The sequence below is a fragment of the Lissotriton helveticus genome, chromosome 3_1 (genome assembly GCF_964261635.1).
Source record: "Lissotriton helveticus chromosome 3_1, aLisHel1.1, whole genome shotgun sequence".
NCBI lineage: Eukaryota > Metazoa > Chordata > Amphibia > Caudata > Salamandridae > Lissotriton > Lissotriton helveticus.
The window spans coordinates 821204178-821223589 of NC_136061.1; the positions used below are offsets into that span (position 1 = coordinate 821204178).

Here is a 19412-nt window from a genome sequence, read left to right on the forward strand (position 1 = left end):
ACTGGATGCATCTGCAGCATTATTGGTTGAGAATTGAACTTTTTTTTAATCTCCCCAGATGCAGCAAACAACAGGCTGAGGAATGGCAGTACTCTGATCAGACACCCAATTGTTACACAACCATACCCATCGAAATGAATTAATTCGACTGTTTTTTGACTATATGCCTGATTTCTTTTTTGTATTTTCTCCAAAATATTCTGTTTCCGGTTTGCAATTTACTCTTTGTGTAGGTTGAGGTTTTTCATCTTGCACTGTAAAATACAATTAATTATTGTATAGACCTATGCACAATCCATGTTTAGCTGTGCAGTCCAACGTTGTGTATAATTGGAAGGAGGGTGTATTGCAACTTGTGAATCAAACACTGAATGCCATGACAGTTTTGAAATGTGAGGATGCCAGTTGAAGTTGGTGCTTGATGGTTGATGGTAGGTATGGACTGTCTTACCTAACACCTTAGTGATGGGTGGCTCCTTTGCTGTGCTTCCTGGCCTGCCACTAGGCCTCAAATCAGCTGAAAAGAGAGATAACATCAGGTGGTTAGCACCCTAGCACTGCTAAGCATGCCACATTTATCTTCTAACAGAGGCTTGATGCTGACTGTTAAAAGCAACATGTAAAGAAATTATCTCTGTGTCCTGTGAGGAAAAAAGAGGTTTTGAAAGGAATGCACTTTGGACTCAGCCCACCCACTCTAATTACAGGACAATGTATCTTTCTTTCCTGGATGGGTCTTATCCTTAATATGAAGAGTTCTGATCAGAGATTATCTGGTTCAGCACAGATACTTGACAGCAATGACTGCGGTGAAAAATGTTCAATACATCTAGCTATTTGGGTTTCTAAAATAGGGATTTTTCTGGTGCTTATAAAAATAGAGTACTAAGTGTTGCCAGTGCTCTATAAAGATCTCTAGTGCGCTTGTAAAAATATAATGTGTGATGTTCATGTTTTTCTTGCTAACCCAGCTCATAACAAGGACACAAGAAGACAAGTACATGGAGAGACATTCTGACAATGGGAGATGAAAAGTGAAGGACATTTGGAGGCATAAACATGCTGAGGCACAAGACAAAGACAATATAGGATCCAAACACTGAAATATGAACAGACCGATGCATGTGTATGAATACATATTGCCACAAGATGGGGAGACACAGATACATGGAGATATGGATCTAATAAGTCACAGACATGGTGAAACACGGAGAAAGTGTAAAACCGATGCATTATAAGCAGACCTTGTAGACAGTACTGTGTAGGACCAGGCCCTAGAAGGGGCATGGACATAAGGGTTTATGCAGACAGCAGATGCCGGGAGACATAAACACATGGGATAACATATATTTGGTGGGATACTTACTTGGGCAAACAAGGACCTGGGTCAATATAGAGACAAGAGGGGAGTGACAAAAATGGAGGGACACAGAAAAAGGCAAAAGAAAATAGGGACATATGTAGACATAATCATGAGGGGACCATGAACAGTGCTCCACTGCCTTTGGCTACGGTCATGCTAAAAAATACCATATACATACATGCATACATAGACAGGAAAACATGGATAATTTGATAGGGAGTCACAAACACTGGGTCAATGAGACCTAGACAGAGGGACAAGAGAATCCACATACTGGGACACAAAGACAGTGACACTCGGACAGGTGACAAGAACAAAGATTTTGGGAGAGTGAAACATGCACATGAACACTAGTGCAAGATATGAGCTCTGAATGAGGCAGATGAAATCGTAATCCCAGGGATAAAGAAGATGAAAACATGCTCAATAGATCATAGAGACATAAACAACGAACCCTAGTGACGTACACCAGGACATGGAGACATGATCTCTATGAGATGGAAACAGGCACGTAGATACAGAGGTGCATGCACACTATGACAGGGACACAAATCCACTGAGGGAAAGACATATGCAGACTAAAACAGTGAGCCACAAACAAGGGATACTCCAACACAAACTTGCATGTTCCAGAAAGCCCTGAAAACAAATAGGCTAAGGCCGTGCCACCTAACATTACATAAACCCATAGTATATTTTTATCATAATAGGTGTTCACTACTCCTAATATCTTTCCTCTGTTATATGACATTGGATGGGACACAAATTCTGAAATACAGCAACAAAAACAGAGTACAAAATGTGCTTTTAACTGGTTTAACTGGGTTCACAGCGAAGAGTATTTGCATCCTTTAAGACAGGCTACTCGTCAAAAAGAACCCTGGTAAAAAAACGGCACATAGATAGATATAGTAGTAAATACTATATGAGAAACATAATTGTAAACAAGCATTGACAATGTCATTAGCTCTTGTTTAATGCGACAGAGTATGTAAACAAAAGCATGCAGAAATGATGCTTCAATGATATAGATCAATAAAGCCTGGCATACTGACTTGACTAATGTTTGGAAGTGGTAGAGGTGTTAGTAGTAGTGTATCTGTGAAGGAATCAGAATAGGTGCAATTTGTATTGGTGGTGTGGTGCTGCTCATGGTGTTATTGCTGATGGAGGCATTGGAAGTGGTGGTGGTTGATATTAGTGTCAGTATTGGTGTTGGCAGCATTAGTAGCCCTGGTGATGATGATGGTATTGGTTGTGGTGGAGTTGGTGGTATTAGTGGTTATGATTTTACCGTTGGTGGTACTGTTGATGGTATTAGTGGTGGTGATTTTTGTGGCCAAGGTGGTGGCAGTGTATGGGGGTAGTAGTAATATGTTAATATTGGTGATGTCCATGGTGCTATCTTTGATGTTCGTTTAGTGGCATTGGTAGTGGTGATATTAGCACTGTAGTAGGTGGTTGTGGGGGTCTATGTGGTATTGGTACTGGTGAGGGTAGTTTGGGGTTTTTGGTAGTAGTGGTATTGATGGTGGTATTGGTGTAGTTTTGATGTGTTGTTTGTCCCGGTGTTGATGATGGAATAGATGGTAATTGTAGTATTCGTGTTATTGTTGGTGGTGTTATTGGTAGTTGTGTCTTTGGTAGTGTGGCATTGGTGGTATTAATAGTGTGTTATATTGGTAGTTGCGTGGTATTGGTGGTGATGATGGTCTTAATGCTGGTGCCTTTATGTATTGCAAAGCATGTGATTAAAAATGTTGAAATACAATGTATGAAAGAGGCTGTTCCAAATAAGCCGGTCGATGAGGGGGCCTGCCCCAAAGCCCTCTCTGGGAATAGTTAAGCTCAAGACCGAAAAAGCACCCATGTTACCTGAATGAGTTTAATTAGAGACCATCAGTTGAATTGGACTAGATCTCACCCGCACACATTTCATTTTTTACGCTTACCAAGACAGATAGGGGGCTTCCCGGTCCAGCTTCCATCTGATCTGCAAGTCCGGTGTTCAGAGCCCCCAGTCAGATAGAATCCCAGTTGGCAGGTGTAGATCAAAGTGTATCCAAGGGAAGGCAGGTCCAAGGCACCCACATTAGCATGGGAAGGAGTCTCTGGCTGTCTGCAATGATGAGCTTAAACAGATAGAAAGCAAAGTATAGGATTATCACACAGACAAAACACATGCTTAACAGCCAAAAGAGCACACCCTGTTCAGAGCTAGATGGATGTGTTTACTGCACAGAAGACGGTTTCTATGATATATACCTTTAGTCAAAACGCTATGGTTTATCAAATCGAACCCTGCCTCACATGTAGTCTGTCTTCTTGTTCTACATTTCATAGATAATCTGAGCTCATTAATTCATTCCTTGTGCCTCTGATAGACTTCCCTGAACATGTAAAGTGCTTTGATGCCCCACAAGGCCAGGCGTGTGCATATTTATAATTTCACAAGCGAAGGTTAATCAATTTGTCGTCAGACGTTTTAAATTCATGACAGTGGCTAGCTTTTCGTGTTTGAAAACCGTTGTAAGAAACGTGTTTGAGAAAGAATTTTATAGCAAAAGGTTTTTACAACATGATTCTCCAGTTGTGAGTGTTTTGGAGGATTATCTCCTGTAGAACTTCAAAAAATCTTGGTATGCAGAGTTGTAAAAAAAAAAAAAGACAAATACATCCTTTTAAACTGCACACACCTAATGATAAACGCTACTCAAAAATACATTTCTTGCGCTTTTCTAAAACATAAAACTACATTTATGTATTGGTAATTTATAAGATGGTACATCCCTTTTAGTAAGCTAGAGGGTGATGTTTACATTGCTTGTGAACAACACGCTGATATTGACTAATGTTGTTAACTTCAGGACTGTGCATTCAACCCAGGCGAATGAAAGGACTTTGCGTGTTGCTTTTGAAAACGAGTGGCACGTGTGACCTCTCTTGTGAATTACAGGCTGAATCACTTCTGAACGCTATAAACTGATCTTAACATTCTCCAGATAACAAACACACAGAAGCTCATCGCTGATGATCACCAGCAGCTTAAGCTGGTTTTACTTGTGAGAAAAAAGCTGCTATTTAAGGCATTCCTAAATGGTAGGTTGCATTTTCAATCTTGATTGAAATACACGAGGATGCCTGGCACCTTTGTAAACTCAAGGCAGGGACGTTTGATCCCCTTATGAATTACTAACTGATCGACGATTTAGAGCCTGAAACGGGTACTTCAACTCTCCTGAGACGTAAACACAGATGGCCATCGATGTAATGAGCTGTCAATTACCATTACCTCCATGTTAAGTGCAAGATGAGGAACACCATGTGTTACTATCCACACAGAAATGTTTACACCCCATGCACATGACAGCTTTTCACTTTGTAAAGAATCGGTTTCTGTTCCAAGCTGTTCCTTATTATCGATGAAAATAGCCTGATGTTTGCAGCTGTTGTGAATCACAAACTCATATTGATCACGTTTGGAAAGCTGTGAGACTGTGGGTTAGTATGTATATCTCTTGTGAATCGCAAGCTGCTGCACAAATTTGGAAAATATTGCATGGTGTTTCCATCGCTAGTGCACTCATAGCTGATAGTCATCACTTCTGGTAACTTCTGCTTAAAATGTATCTTCTTGGTAAATGTATTGCTTTACAATTTATAGCATGATGTTTTCGTACATTATACATGATGAGCTGATCATTTTGTTAAGCAGAGGCTTGCATTTAAATTCATCATATTATGGAGGCTACCGCTCATCACATCATATATGTTAGGGTGACATTGAAATCCATTGCGAATACTCAGCTGATATTATACGCACCAGTCATGGGCTCTAAGACTGGATCTTCCACATATTAATGCATGTGCACGGAGGAAATAACAACCGATAAAGCATTCCTGATATCGCGGCATTAAAAGAGACTTACGGACGCAGTCTGGCTGCACACCACTCCAGGTCAGGTTGGGTAAGCAGGTCCTTGTGGTCGACCCTTGCAGGAGGTAACCCTTCTGACACCTGAAAAGCACCACGCTTCCAATCTAGAGTAAGAAAGGGGGACACTATTAGTGCAGTAGTGTGGGGAGTCACAGTCTGGCAATGCAGCATTTAGCTGCCTTGTAAACATTGATGAAGCACCTTACCAATTATCTATCTGTTCTAGATGTTGACTTACAGCATGACTACATTTATGGCTTCCACGAATCAGTACGAAGTAAACATGGTCATTCCATAATTGAAGCCCTACTAAACCTTTTGATGACTTCCTAACAAGTTATAGCAAAAGCGAAGATGGTCTGTGTCAGACGGAAAGAAGGACCGAGACATTTGAAATTCTGGTAGGGCTGGGGCAGAGGTGGCATTTTTAAGTAAACAAAGAAACAGATAACTCGATCTATATGTTGCTACTGAAGTGCTATATTTCCTAGTCCTTGAAGTGTTATGTGAACAAAGGTTTTTTTTTTATAAAACAGTTTATTACTGCATGTAGCACACCACCAGGCAATTTTGAGTGATGTACACGGCCAACTACATATCAGAATTACATGACTAGGCATAAAGCAGCATATACGCCAAAAAGCAGATTAAAGAGGATAGAATATAAAATCCAGGTAGGCCAAACCAAAGGAGAGCTTAAGCATAGTTACATCTTTCAAATGAAGAAGAAACAACTGCACGTTCAGGCAGAGGAAGAAAGAGTAGTTCTATGATGCCTAAAGGGTAGTACGCTGGATAAGCAGGAGTTGCATCTCTTTCTTGTAGGAGTTGTGGACTGGGTTTAATTGGATCTCAGTTGGAAAAGAGCACTCAGAGGGAAGCACTGGGAGAGGAGTTTAGAATCTGTCCTTCATAGTGCTTGGTGGGCTCCAGATGATATATGTTTTTGCTACGTATTTTTTTTTGCCTCTTTGGCGGATTCTGTGTAAAATACAGTTTAGCCTGAATATGCTCTTGCATTAGTATGTAGCCACTGTAGTGTGATAAGTATAGGGTGATGTGGCCATAGCTTTGATTCCTGAGACTAATCAAGCTGTAGTATAGATGGTCATTTTCAGGGGGGCGATGTGTGTCTTTGGGATCCTAAACTGTAGGGAGAGCCCATAGTCCAGACTGAAAAAAAGGCCTATGTAACCAAGTGGAAGCCTGCTTCTGGGATTAAGATCTTAATGTTTTCCAGAAGTCTGAGGTGATGTTGAGTGTGTTTCGACTTAGTGGGGATGTGCTTAGATATGACGTTTTTTTTAACCCGAATGATGCAGGGATTTTGCACAGTCAATGAGCAAGAGTATGCAGGCAGGGATAGTGCATCGAGTCAAGTGTGGACCAGAATGGCTCCACGTGGAGGTGAAATGTGGATACATTCTGTTTTGATGCTTTTCAGCTCGAGATGATTATCCATCATCCATGATTGCATATTATTTAGAAACATGGCTAGGGGACCAATATTTTCCAGAAAGGAAACTTTGAGGTGAAGTTGTGTGTCTTTTGTGTATAGTTGACGATTTTGGTAAGACTGAATAGTACACTAAGAGATTCCAAGTGAGTGTTGAAGTGAGGAGGGGAAAGAATTGAGTCCTTGGGAACACCTTGTATTATACTGGAGGGATCAGAAAAAGTGTCAATTATTTTTATTTGTTTATTTTGATCTTCAAAAAAGGAAGAGAACCCGCTAAGGATATTCCCATCTAATTAATTGTTTTGAACATTTATATAGCACACTCTACAATATATGTCTCTACGAGTGTGCCTGCAAACTCACACCCCACTGTATTTTAATCATTGTTATTCTGTAGCTTCCTTAATTAAACAGGATTTCAAAGTCCGTGATATATTGTGAAGAGTGTGTGAAAACTATGCTGGTGTCCGGTTTTACGTTACAAGCATCTGAACAACACATTTTTACCATTAGTCCAGTTGAAAAGCAATGTCAGATTATGTCCACTTTTAGGGTTTACATATTCTCCCTGGGGTCAAGGTGGTAAGTGCTTATTATATTTGGATTGGGTGTCAAATTAACTTTTTTTTAAATGTTCTGCATCACACAATTCAACACTCAATAAAAAGTACCAAAATACGAGCACACTCTAAGCCAGTAATTGGCTTTACAACGTGACCATCTTCCAATAAAATATATAGTGTACAATTAAAGCAATATAAAATAAATGACTGTATATTCATAAAACTCCAAATCTTGTAAACGTACTGCATCTTAACGGCCATGCTTTTGGCCTTTCCTAATCACCATGATGGTGGTAATTATGCTTCGTGTCTAAAACACCAATAATTTATGGGCACTATTAATGTTTTATGATGGCAAAGTGTCTTACACGGTGCCAGAACATCGAGTTTGCTACGCATCAAAAAAATCAACACATTTATAATGTATCACATATAAAATAATTACAACTATTTTCAGAGTGCTTTGATTACAGCCCATGATTTCTGTTGCATTCACCTAATTATAAGATAATACTGTGCATCCTACTAGTGACACTACCTGATAGCCATGGGAGATATTTTGTGTTCCGAAGAGAGGTACACCGGGGTCAGCACATGTAGTTAGAGCTGGATCTGGTTAATCGTAGATTGAAAAATAAAAATTGATTAATATACAAAAGTAACACAAAAAATGTATGTCAGATTCTGAACAAACAACTCATTAAATAATCTTGTTTTTCTCTTTAGAGCATGTGATGTAGTACATGTTAATAACGTTAACATACTATGACAATATAGAAGGAAGTCTATTAAGAAGTGATGATGTTGCAAGCACAAACAAAGGAGTTCTTTGTAAAATGTGAAAAGAATGGTTAAATCAGTAAATGGTAAGGGCCCATTTCACAAGGTGAATGTTGTAATCCGTACAGTATTACTATTGAACTATTACTCATGCCCTACAAAATACAGCTCGCAAACTTTCGGCTGGAGATCTCTGCATCCGCCACCTTTTATCTTTCCTGTGCAGAGGTGTCCACCACATGTGTGGAGAGCCCCGTACATGTAGGTATACATTTTTGTAATACATTTGAGAGGGATAAGGGCTTGTGCCTGGAAAATGGGGAATATCTACTACAAAATAGGAGGGGTTTACGATAATTTAACTAGAGAGTTGATACATACTACTACAAAACACACACTCACAAAAGAGTAACGCAATTGCAATTCACGAAATGCCCTTCAAGTGTTAATAAGGCCCTGAGGTCTTAAAGCAGGTGTAAATATTACCCAGTCCTGGCGTATCTTAAGCCTTATGCATAGTTAACCTCTGGTATTGCAACACACTCCCATAGTAAATAATGGAAGCAGAAAAATAAACCAAATGTCCATATGACTAATGTTAAATTAATAAAATTAGTCCATTATTTAAAATTACACATTTTTTTAAAGTTAATATAACAAAAATATAATTATTCTTTAAAAAAAATAAACTTTTTTTGAAAATACATTCAACTTTAAATAAGCAAATGTAAAAAGATTGTCAATTATCAAAATAGTTTTGTCCCAGTTGTCTATATATTAAATAAACAAATTTTTAGTGTGGGTAAGTATTTTATTATTGTTTAGGACATAACATTGATATTGATACATTTAATTCATGTTCACTTTATTTAAGTATTTTTATTTGAGAAGTTAAAGTGCTGCAGTTTTTATGCCATCATTTCCAGATTAATAATACAGATTTTAAATTAATTTACATTTCTATTATTCAATAAAATAGTTACATTAATTTATTTTTAGATATGTATTAATGTTATTAAATATCCCTAACTTTCCCAAAGGAAGCTCTATATCTCTGTAGTAGCAGTCTCCGTACCAGTAACAGACATCTGTCAACTAGTCAAAACTTAAAATACGGACATACAGCTAATTGTAGTAACTTTACATTTTTAATACAGTTGTAGGAGGCTGTACACCTAAATGTAAATCTTCACTTGAAAATGGTGAATTAAAAAAGGAGAGTTACACCTAGATGTAGTAGTAAATATACATACAAGTTAATATACACATGTGTATTTACTTTTGTGACTCAGACCCTAAATGTCCTCATTTGCACTTCAACTTCTCATGAGAAAATGTAAAATAATTATTGTTTGATAACACTAGCACGTCTCATTTGAACATATGAGATAGTACTTATTGACTCTTAAACATCTCTTAAGAAGACATAAAGAAGTACTTGCTTAGACATGAAAGCTCAAAGTTCAAATATGATTACTGAAAGCAGTATTTGTTAACACTTAAACTGCTCATGACTTTAATTATTAACGCTCAAAGCCTCTCAAAAGACCTAATATAGCTTTATTTGTTAGTGACAATTTCTTATGTAAAAGTGACATCGATGTTTGTATAGACATACTGCTTACAGTAATGCCTAAAACAGTATTTCTTAACACAATTTTTTATGATAATGATGAAGCAGTAGTTGTTTACACTCAAAATTTCACATGACGATATATCGTATTGTTTTGTGAACACAAATCTCTCATGCAAAGCAATAATTACTAATACTTCAAAAATTCTCATGACAATTTATATACCAGTTCATGTTAACACTTAAAAATTATCATGGGAAAGTGAGTACCAGTACACATTACAGCTTGAATTTTTTTAAGGAAATTGTTAAGACAATTATGGCGGAGAGGGGGACCTAAGGAAGATTACTGGTGTGTAATCACTACAGTGCTTGCTATTGCTTGCAATCATTTATCCTACTAATTATAATGTTTCAAACGTACATCATAACACTTTCTGGTATGAAAAGAAATCGTTTCTAGTGCTTAGGAGGGTGCTACTTTTCATGAGAACATTTAAAGCTGTAAGTTAATGTCTGAAGTTTACAAAACGTTTCACAACCAACAAATTAAAAGTACAGCCATATGATGAGATCCCAATCTCTAGGAGCAGGCCTGCCTAACATGGAAAACGAACTCAATTCCAAATACATGTCAGATAGGTGAGAAGAAAAAGTCGTCGCAAACCATCCAAGGCACAAATATCCACCACAATAAAGCAGGAGATCTACATTAAAGAGTGGTTTCCTCAGTCTCAGTCAACAAACATTATTTTGAGATAGAAGGTTACCATAGCAGACAGGTTTCTCATCACCTTTCACACTAGCTGCAAATAATTAATCTTTGCTAAGAATATCTAATTCACCATAATGTAAAAGAATGAAACAACACAATCAATATAAATGATAAATTATAGCTCTAGACAAATGTGTGAGAACTTCTGAGAGGAATTCACCAGCAACCAGAAGAGAAGCATGAGTTCAATTCAGGACGAGGACAAGACCACTATAATGAGGGGCTAGTAATAGTTATCTCTCAACACCGGACAGGAGTAAAAATCTGAGATCTCCTATTAAAAAAAGATGACAAATGAGACCTAATAAAACAATTTTGATCAACACCATATTGAACGTTTAAAAAACAAAGTCAACATTCATGATCTCATAATAGAACAGGCCATTAACCCCTTCAGCGCTGATGACAAAGCCAGCTCGTCATGGGCGTTACCTGCGCTACGCGGATGACGAGCTGGCTTTGTCACAAACCGCGTGATTTTCAAATTTCAGCGCACAGCGGGAAAACCCGCTAGCGCGGTAGAGGTTAAGTTATTAAACCAAAAGACCTAACTGAGACCTAATACAACAGTTATCCTAAAAGCCCTGCTAGTAGAAGGATTAAGAATTACAAAGAGAAGAGGTAATGTGACAAGGGTGCATACAGATAAACTAAATCCATAGAAACTATAAATACTGGACAGTGGTAACTGTGTTGGAGTGGTGATCATGTACTCACCATCAGATTATGACTATGACATGAGACAAAATTTAAGTAGAAAAACTCCTCAACATGACACTAAATCTCTTGAAAATGTTCATCACAATTTTAAATCATGGAGACCCCTTTCCAAATTGAACCAGCCATTTTGCGATTCTAACAATAATATGATTACCTTGTAGTTGACCAAACCAGTACATTTATATGGAAAACGTTCTCTTCTGCTGCACCTTAACCACCTCAAACAGGAACTGGATTGAAATAAAGTGGAAGGGCCTGAAAGACTCACTGCTTTGTCTTGAATAACAGTAGCGGCCGGAATCTGGGCAAAGTGGTATAGCGGGGGAGGGGAGAACCAGGGACGGACAACAAAATAAAAATATTTAAAAAATAACTTACCTGCATCCACACTCTGATTTGGCTCCGAACCTCCAATCGGGCTCTGTGCACTGCAGGGACAGGCTCCCAGAATACCCTGCTGCCAATTCTGACGCTGCATGAAACCAGCATCAGGATTGGCCTGAGCACCATGGAGACTCCTATGTAGACTGGGAGCCTGTGCCTGCTATCTCCAAACCAGGAACGAAGCTGGGGTTGGAGAAAGCTTCAGTGCGGCATGATGGTTTGGCAGTCCTGAAACGACCTGCTAAATCGTCATGCTCACTGATTACAGTGCAAAACACTCCTCCACCAGCCTGTCATCTCTGGTCCGCCCCCAAGCCTCATCTCTGACAATCAAAATAAAACAATAATAGACAAGCGCTTATTATCGTTTTTCTTCTTTTTTACCTGCTGTTGGGGGGGAGGGGGATGCTCCGCCGCTGTTGAATAATGCCCTCCCTCTTGCCTATCCTCCATTTTTTATAAAGTCATGTACTATCCAAGAAATCACTAACAAACATATCAATAGTAGAAAGCGGTGCTCGTTAACACTTAAGGGGTCATTAGGACTCCCTCTTACTTCATGGGAAAGCAACAGAGCTATAGCTCCAGTGCTTTTTCCCCAAATTTATAGAATGGTATTCACACACATTTGGTGCATATCATTATGCTTGGTGTTGTGGTAGGTGTGGGCAATTATCACCAGGTAGTACCTGAAGATACTTGCTCCTTCAAACTCAGAAAGAAGCACTGTTTGTACTCAATTTCTAAAGCCCTGTTGCTAAAAGAGGTGCAACGTGCTTTTGTTTCCACTTTAGCACTACTGCATTGACTTCTCCCCTTCCATTCCACAATGCTCCAGGAATACTCGAGATTTATTCACCCAAAATATATCACTTTTACTTTACTAGTAATCACCAAGCAGAACACAGCTTCCCTCTCATACAACAAATACTACACCGATATCATGGAACTGAAACTAGCTTTGGGTCAGTCATAACAACGTTGATGCAGAATGATCCGTATGCAATAACCACACAAATATTTCATGAATAATAGTCCAATATAAATTATCAACTGGGTAATGTGAAATATAATGCTGAGACGCCAGAAACCAAGAGTAATTGCCCTCTGCATAATGTCATTAAAATAGTACAAATCACGTAAAAATGGCTGTGGGCTTTTCAGAGCAACTTAGGTACAATAATCCTGACTCTCTTCCAGCTAAAAACGCAAAAAACAAGCATTGGCAATGCAATAGGTCTCACATTTGGGAGAGTTACAAATATTGGCATTGTAAAGGGTAATGTATTTTGTCTATGTGTTTGCCTTTAGGACTTCAAAAGTGTTTAGCTATACAGCACATTATCCATAACTTCTGCACACGCCCATAGATCGGGAGGTGCACTGCAGATGGAGTACTGGTTAACATGCTGGAGCAGAAGAAGTGTGCTCAGCGTATGAAGATGTCCCTTTAAAGAAGCTGCAATGGCACGAATCCACCGATAGATGTCCCTTCTGAGAGCTGCAATGGAGACCCTTTCCTGCTTGGTGTCCCTTCTGGATGAAATAAAGCATGGTGCAGCCAAAAGACTTTAATATATTTCACCTTCGGTTGATGAAAATCGAAAATATGCATCTAAAGTGGAATAAATGTGAGGCCATTGGCGCAATTCAACACCATCAGTAGCAATTGTTATTCTTCCTTTCTGTTAGGGTGCTTTTGTAAGTAGGCTACGCATGGAAAAAACCTTGGGTTAGAAATCACCCCGTGGTCTGGTAGAATTATATAAATAATATATTTAAAGGAATTTTCTGAGCATTAAAAACACAGCCACAGTCCTACCAAACAGAAGTTGCGTTGTTGTCATGTTAAAGTACTGTTTTTAAAAGTCGGTGCCCCAGAGTGAGTCAGCAGTGCTAGGGATAGGTAGAAAAACTGAGACTGAGTGCAGCACACGCAGATGAGTGCCAGAGACCGCTCCCTCGTCCGCCCCACATCTTAAACCAAGGCTCCTGGTGACTGGTTTGCTCATGGCTCCATCTGGACCCTCACCAATCACAATCAGATGGGTAGCTGGAAAACACACATCCTCCAAAGTTGGATGGACATCATTGGACGACTTTAGCCCCAGACACAAAGGAAAGGCTACGAAGGGGTGTGCTATCACGAAACGAAAATTGAAGTATGACTTCCAACTCCACTGGCCATATTGAAATATACTATTTTCTAATTAAACTGAATAATTTATTTTACTAAACGGGTAATATAGTGAAGGAGCTGCAAAGACTCAAACGCAGTTGGCATATTCAATGTGAGAATACTGAATAGTGACAAGCAGGAAACCATAAAAAAAAACTACAAACTTGTAAACTGAACACACATGACACTATACACACGAGCAGGGAGCTCACGTGCGCAGGTGTCCCAGTTGCTGCTGTTATCTCAGGAATGCAGGCGGCCGTGTGCTGAGTACTGGCAAGAAAAAACAAAGTAGTCCCCAGAGCAACACATAACGGCTTTCTGAAAGACACTGGCACAGACAAAAAGCAGTGCCAAGCAATGGGCAGAGTTTAACACCACAAAGCAAACCATTTACAACTGGTTGCTAAGAAAAAGAACAACCGCTCTCTAGGCTTGATCTAAGAAATCTGCCTTCTGTGTGAATGCTATTGAGTGTCCTAAAACTGAAAGCTTTACAACCAATCATCTGAAAACAACAACTATATATATATATGCCCAGCATTTGTAACGGACATCTGTCCCTTACCACGGTTCCTAATTTGCCTTATACATGCCACTCGGACTAGTTAGTAGACACTGCAGTGTATCCAGTATGTATTGGTGCCTGTGTATGTTGTCTTTTTAGAGCCAAGATATATTATTCGCTATACATTGAGGACATTTAGGCCCTCACTGTGGGCGTGCAACTGGTGCGATATTTATCACCGCTGATAAAACACAACTCATCTGACTTGGAATTTATTGTGTGCAAAAATACCGCCAGTTAAGAGTTTTTCCCCAAGAATGAGAACTGCAAGCGAATTTTGGTTCTTAGCTCACCAAAATCTGCAAATCCCAGGTATTCATTGGCTCCACCTCTCCCTCAATAAATAGCAGCAAGTTTGGACTGCCAAACCTGATACAAGGGGTGTGGATTGCATTGCAATATTTGGGTACGAGCCTTAAAAGGAGTTACCACATCTATTGGAAATTAACAGCAGTCTCAAAAAGAGAGTCCGAAGGTTTCTTCTGCGTACAGACTGTTATACAGTGCGCCTAAAAAGGTTCATATTCTCTCTCTACGCGCAACACACAGATCGCACCAAAAATTTTCACTTTTGTAATTCGGCTTTCAGAATGGTCTTTTCGGTCTCAATGTTAATTTCCCTTACTTTTTTGGTCTCTATCTCTCTCTCTTTCTCTCCCTGGCTCTCTCTCTCTCAGACACCAGTCTTCCTTTCTCCTAGTCTAATTGTCATCCATATTTAAGCCTTTTCTTCGTGCCGTTAAAAGTGTATCCCATCTTGTGTATCGTTTCCCATTTATTTACATCTATCTTGAACCCTTCCATCTATTTTTCCTTATTATTCCTACCTCATAGTTTCCATTTTAAGGATTTTTTTCTCCATCCAAATAAAGTCCCAGGTCTTTACCACATCTTTTCTGTTCCCTTGCAGGGACACAAATGCTGTTCGCAGGATGCCTGCCCTAACGGGCCACTGTTAGAGGGTGCACTATGGAAAGCGACCATCAGTGCGCATCGCTGTTGTGTTATGTACACCTTTGGTGCCAAAAAAGCAGAGACCCACCCAGCACGCTTAACTGATCTGCATTTGACATGGGGAGGAAGTCTGAATCCAGAAAGGTGAACCTGGTGGCCCAGACACCCCTGGACACCAGCTTGCTTCAATTTTTGCCCATGAACCTGCTCATTTGTTTTTCTTCTGTACCCCTAAATGTATCCGGCAGTCTTGGTGTGTCTGTCTTACCGTTCCACCCTCCACCAAAACCCTGCATGGTAAACACATCTGAATGAATGATACTTGTCAAGCACACAGGTACAGGGTGGTATGATATTGCTGGAAAGGCTAAAGACATGTTGTGTTATCAGTTAGATGGGCAATTTTTCAATCTTTGATGGAAAGGGATATCTCGGATTCCTTAAGGAGAGAAAGTGGTAAGGTTCCAGTGTATGGTGGACAGATAGTTGACAAGAGTGCCCTATTGTCTGGAATGAGCCTCTCAGGTACCTCTGTGCCCATTCTAAGAGAGCAACACATCCTGGTGAAGCCAAGATATCCAGGCTAGCCAACAAAACCGCTCAGCGTCCCTCAAAAATAGATGGATGTTGGCACTAGCAGAGGTCTAAGGGACGGGATGTGGCCTGGGGAAAAGCTGTACAAAATGGAGGCCAGAAGCCCGAGATCTAATCCTGCCTTTCTACATTGACCAATCGGTGATGATCGGGGACAATAACGCATTCCCTTTAAACTCCAATTCTGTAGCTAGCCAGACGTTCCTCCATGTGCTTAGAAACAGTCAAACTACCAGTATTTTAGTCCTAACATAAGTAAATAACTGGCCATTTCTTATGAGTTGGCCACACAGTCCTCTTTCTTAACATTTCTGTGTATCTGTAAGCGTACACTAGCAATGAGTGTGTTAATAAACGGGCCAGATTATTAACCAGCTGTTAGCCAATAACTATTGAAGAAATTCCCGCCCACAGTTAGTAATTCATTCTAGTGCTTTATTTCTGTCGCATGCTAAAAGGACAGTGCCATATCTGCAGAGTTGTACTAAAGGGCATCAGTAAATTATACAGCTTGCAAACATCATGCCTATGCAAATGCGCAGCTTCATTTGCATTTTCTACAGCTACAGAGATAATCAACAAGGGTGCCAGGAAAGTAGGGACAGAAATGCTGAGGCAGGGAAGTGGGGGAAGGTGAAAGAAGGAGCTGGAAGCAGCAGGGAAAAACATGGCCCCTTAAGCGGGAAACTCAAGTATCCATGAATTTAAGTAATGATTCTCAGATGGCCCCTCGTAAAGTTTATCAACATTTGCCTTCAGAAAAACCTATAACTCTCAAATAAGAAAATATCAAAATGATTTAAGGCTATGGTGCTCCAGAGGCATGTTTAAATTAGTAACAGTCTGTAAAAAGTCAATATGAAGCAATATGACTGGAAATTTGCTTGAGGCAGAGACTTCCGAGTACATTGTATAATGGGAGAAAGAGCCGGGAAAGTGATTTCACAGACACCCCCATTATCTTCATTTCTCAGCTCACTGGAATCTACCTAGAAGTAGAGGCCCTGCTATACTAATATTGTGCATTGGTAATCCATACTTTTGTGGCGCAGCCCCGATACAAAATCCATTTGACATTTACTCAGCCATGCAAAGTCAATTTGTAGCCTTTGCAGGATTAAAAAAAATACAAAGTAACGCAAGGCAGCACATAGCATTGTCTTACATTACTTTGCGTTGGGTAGGTGTTACATGGGTGGAGCATTGGCGTTCCAATGCCTTCACCTATGTATCCTGACACAAATCCAGATTTTCAAAGAATTGTAAGCCTGGGTTTGTGCCAAAATGATGCACCTACCTGACAGAGGCATAATGAAGAGAAATATATTATTTTCTCACCGTTAGTTCCTATTTCAAAGTGTGCTTCTTTCTGCAGCAGACAAAGAAAGAGTAATAAGCCTCTAAGGGTTGTTTTGTTCAGGAAGGTAGCCCTTCTTGCACCAAAAGAATCCTGCCCGTAACGCACCATGGCACAAGGGTGTCTACATTAGTACTAGGCAGCCACAGGTGTGCCAGTACATAGAGGAAGCCGAATAGTGACATATTTTAGTTTATATGGCACTGTTCAGCTCTGTACCTTCCAGGGAACACAGCACAGCAAACTTCCTCACACCTCCTTGGCATAAATCGTGTGTTCAGAATAAGAAAGGCATTTTAAGATAAATTATGCTAATTCAGTAATGACTCAACTCTTCCATGTATTGCCCAAAATTAAATTTCCCAAACTCTGTGTGATTCAATGACTGCTTATGGGCGTTACCCTGCTCCAGCAAAGACAACCCAGCCAGAGTCCTCATTTACTCCCACCTACTTCCAATTCTCAACCTCCAACTGCCAAACCCCAGCTTAAACACATTATCTCCTGCTGCAGAGGGCTTGGATTACAAGAGCCACCATCTTACCTATGCAGCTGGGCTGAGTGCCGCTCCATGTACCGTCAAACTGGCAGAATCTCCTGGAAGACCCCACCAGCACCATCGGAGGGGAGCAGGAGAAGAAGACAGAGGACCTGTAGCTAAAACCTCGGTCTTCCCGGCGGCCATGAGCAGGGATTCCAGGATCACCACAGAACACAGCTGATGAAGGCAAAAGAGGAGAATGAATCACACTTCGAGCAACCTCTGGGAAAGTGAGATACACAATTCCAATATGAAAAGCTTTTTTTCCTGAGCCGGGGCTGCAGGCACTACCATGAAAACGCTCCATTGACCTTCAGAAGGTTGGCAGCATGCCAGCAGATTGATGATCTAAACTTCATCGCATTGAGGACCATTGATGTAGAGTAACTTCATTTTCCACTGCAGTCTAAAATTCCATACTCAGCTAAAACTGGGAGCAGTAGGAAGCATATTTACTCGCCCTTGAGATCCTTCTAAATACGCTACTTGTGTTATTGCTTTTTCTTTAGGAAACTACATCACCAGTTCATACATGTGTCGGTCCAGTTGTCACTGGTTCGTATCTTTGACATTAAAGTGCCAAAACTTGGTACTTAGAGTAAAATAACTAAGACAGCAAGATGTTGTGGTTTGTTATACACAAGGATGAGTAATTTAAATAGAAAGACCACATTAGTAATGTCTCATAATCATGCATTCCCCATAATTAACTAAAAATTAAATTAAAACAGAAAACTATACACACGAAAAAGTATTACCCTAAAAATAGGCAAATTACGGTCCTCACTTAGCTTCTGCTGTGCATTCACATGAAGCATATTATCATGGTTTATATGACACTATATCAAAGACAATATTTCTAAATATATTGCATACACAGTATTGACTACCACATATCATCAAGGTATTCTTACATGTAATGAATTAGCAAAAAATACAAAAGGAATGCTATAGGTCTTAAGAGCCTAGATAGTGTCTGTTTTCTAGTAAAAGAGTGTGTGTATAGACTCTTAAGGGAGACAGAAGAGAGAAAGAAAGTAAAGAAAACCCATCAGCCCACCCATTGGCGGAGCATCATCATCTGGGATTTTTTTGAATACAGACCGGTATCCACTAGGTACCTCACCATGGATTATTGTAAGGAAACTCTAGTATCGGATCCACCAGTGATGGAAAGCTAGACAGCAGTATGTTGTGAGCTGTGGGCGATGATAAGTTGCAGTGCTCAAAAGATGTGTAATAATAAAGAGTGAAAAAAGACAGTGTAGTTTTGGTACATGGTACATCCTTCTTTTTCACAGTTGCAGTAGTTTTACAACAATAGGTCCTGAAGAAAGCCATTTTTGGCTGAAACATGTCGACCAGTTAATCCACTTACGGATAGTAATATTTGCAAACTATCCACACTCTGCTTCTTAACCTTGTCACCATGGTGAACGCCCCAATAAAATAAGTTTAGGCACCATGCTAGTCAATTTTAAAACTACACTAAATTAGAACATTGGAATGTTGAGAGCTCCATTGAAGACAATGGATTGGTTCAGGGTCAATAATCACCGGTGTAAACCATCTGCTACAACATTGCAAAGTTTTCCCTTTATCCCATTTTAATGTAGAACATGCTACCCTAAGTAGGCCTGTGACTCTGGCCTATTACTCGGGTCC

The 19412-nt window shown here is 39.8% G+C and overlaps 1 protein-coding gene across 1 annotated transcript in view; it reads right to left on the reverse strand.

Moving 5' to 3' along the window:
• Positions 1 to 19412, reverse strand: part of CSMD2 (CUB and Sushi multiple domains 2) — a 607842-nt gene that overhangs the window by 39940 nt on the left and 548490 nt on the right. Inside the window, exons 56-60 of the mRNA XM_078683053.1 lie at positions 17751 to 17924; positions 7861 to 7934; positions 5293 to 5404; positions 3316 to 3495; positions 452 to 517 (exon numbers count right to left, since the gene is read on the reverse strand). Of these exons, the coding sequence (XP_078539179.1) occupies positions 452 to 517; positions 3316 to 3495; positions 5293 to 5404; positions 7861 to 7934; positions 17751 to 17924 (606 nt within the window). The remainder of the gene's footprint in view (positions 1 to 451; positions 518 to 3315; positions 3496 to 5292; positions 5405 to 7860; positions 7935 to 17750; positions 17925 to 19412) is intronic.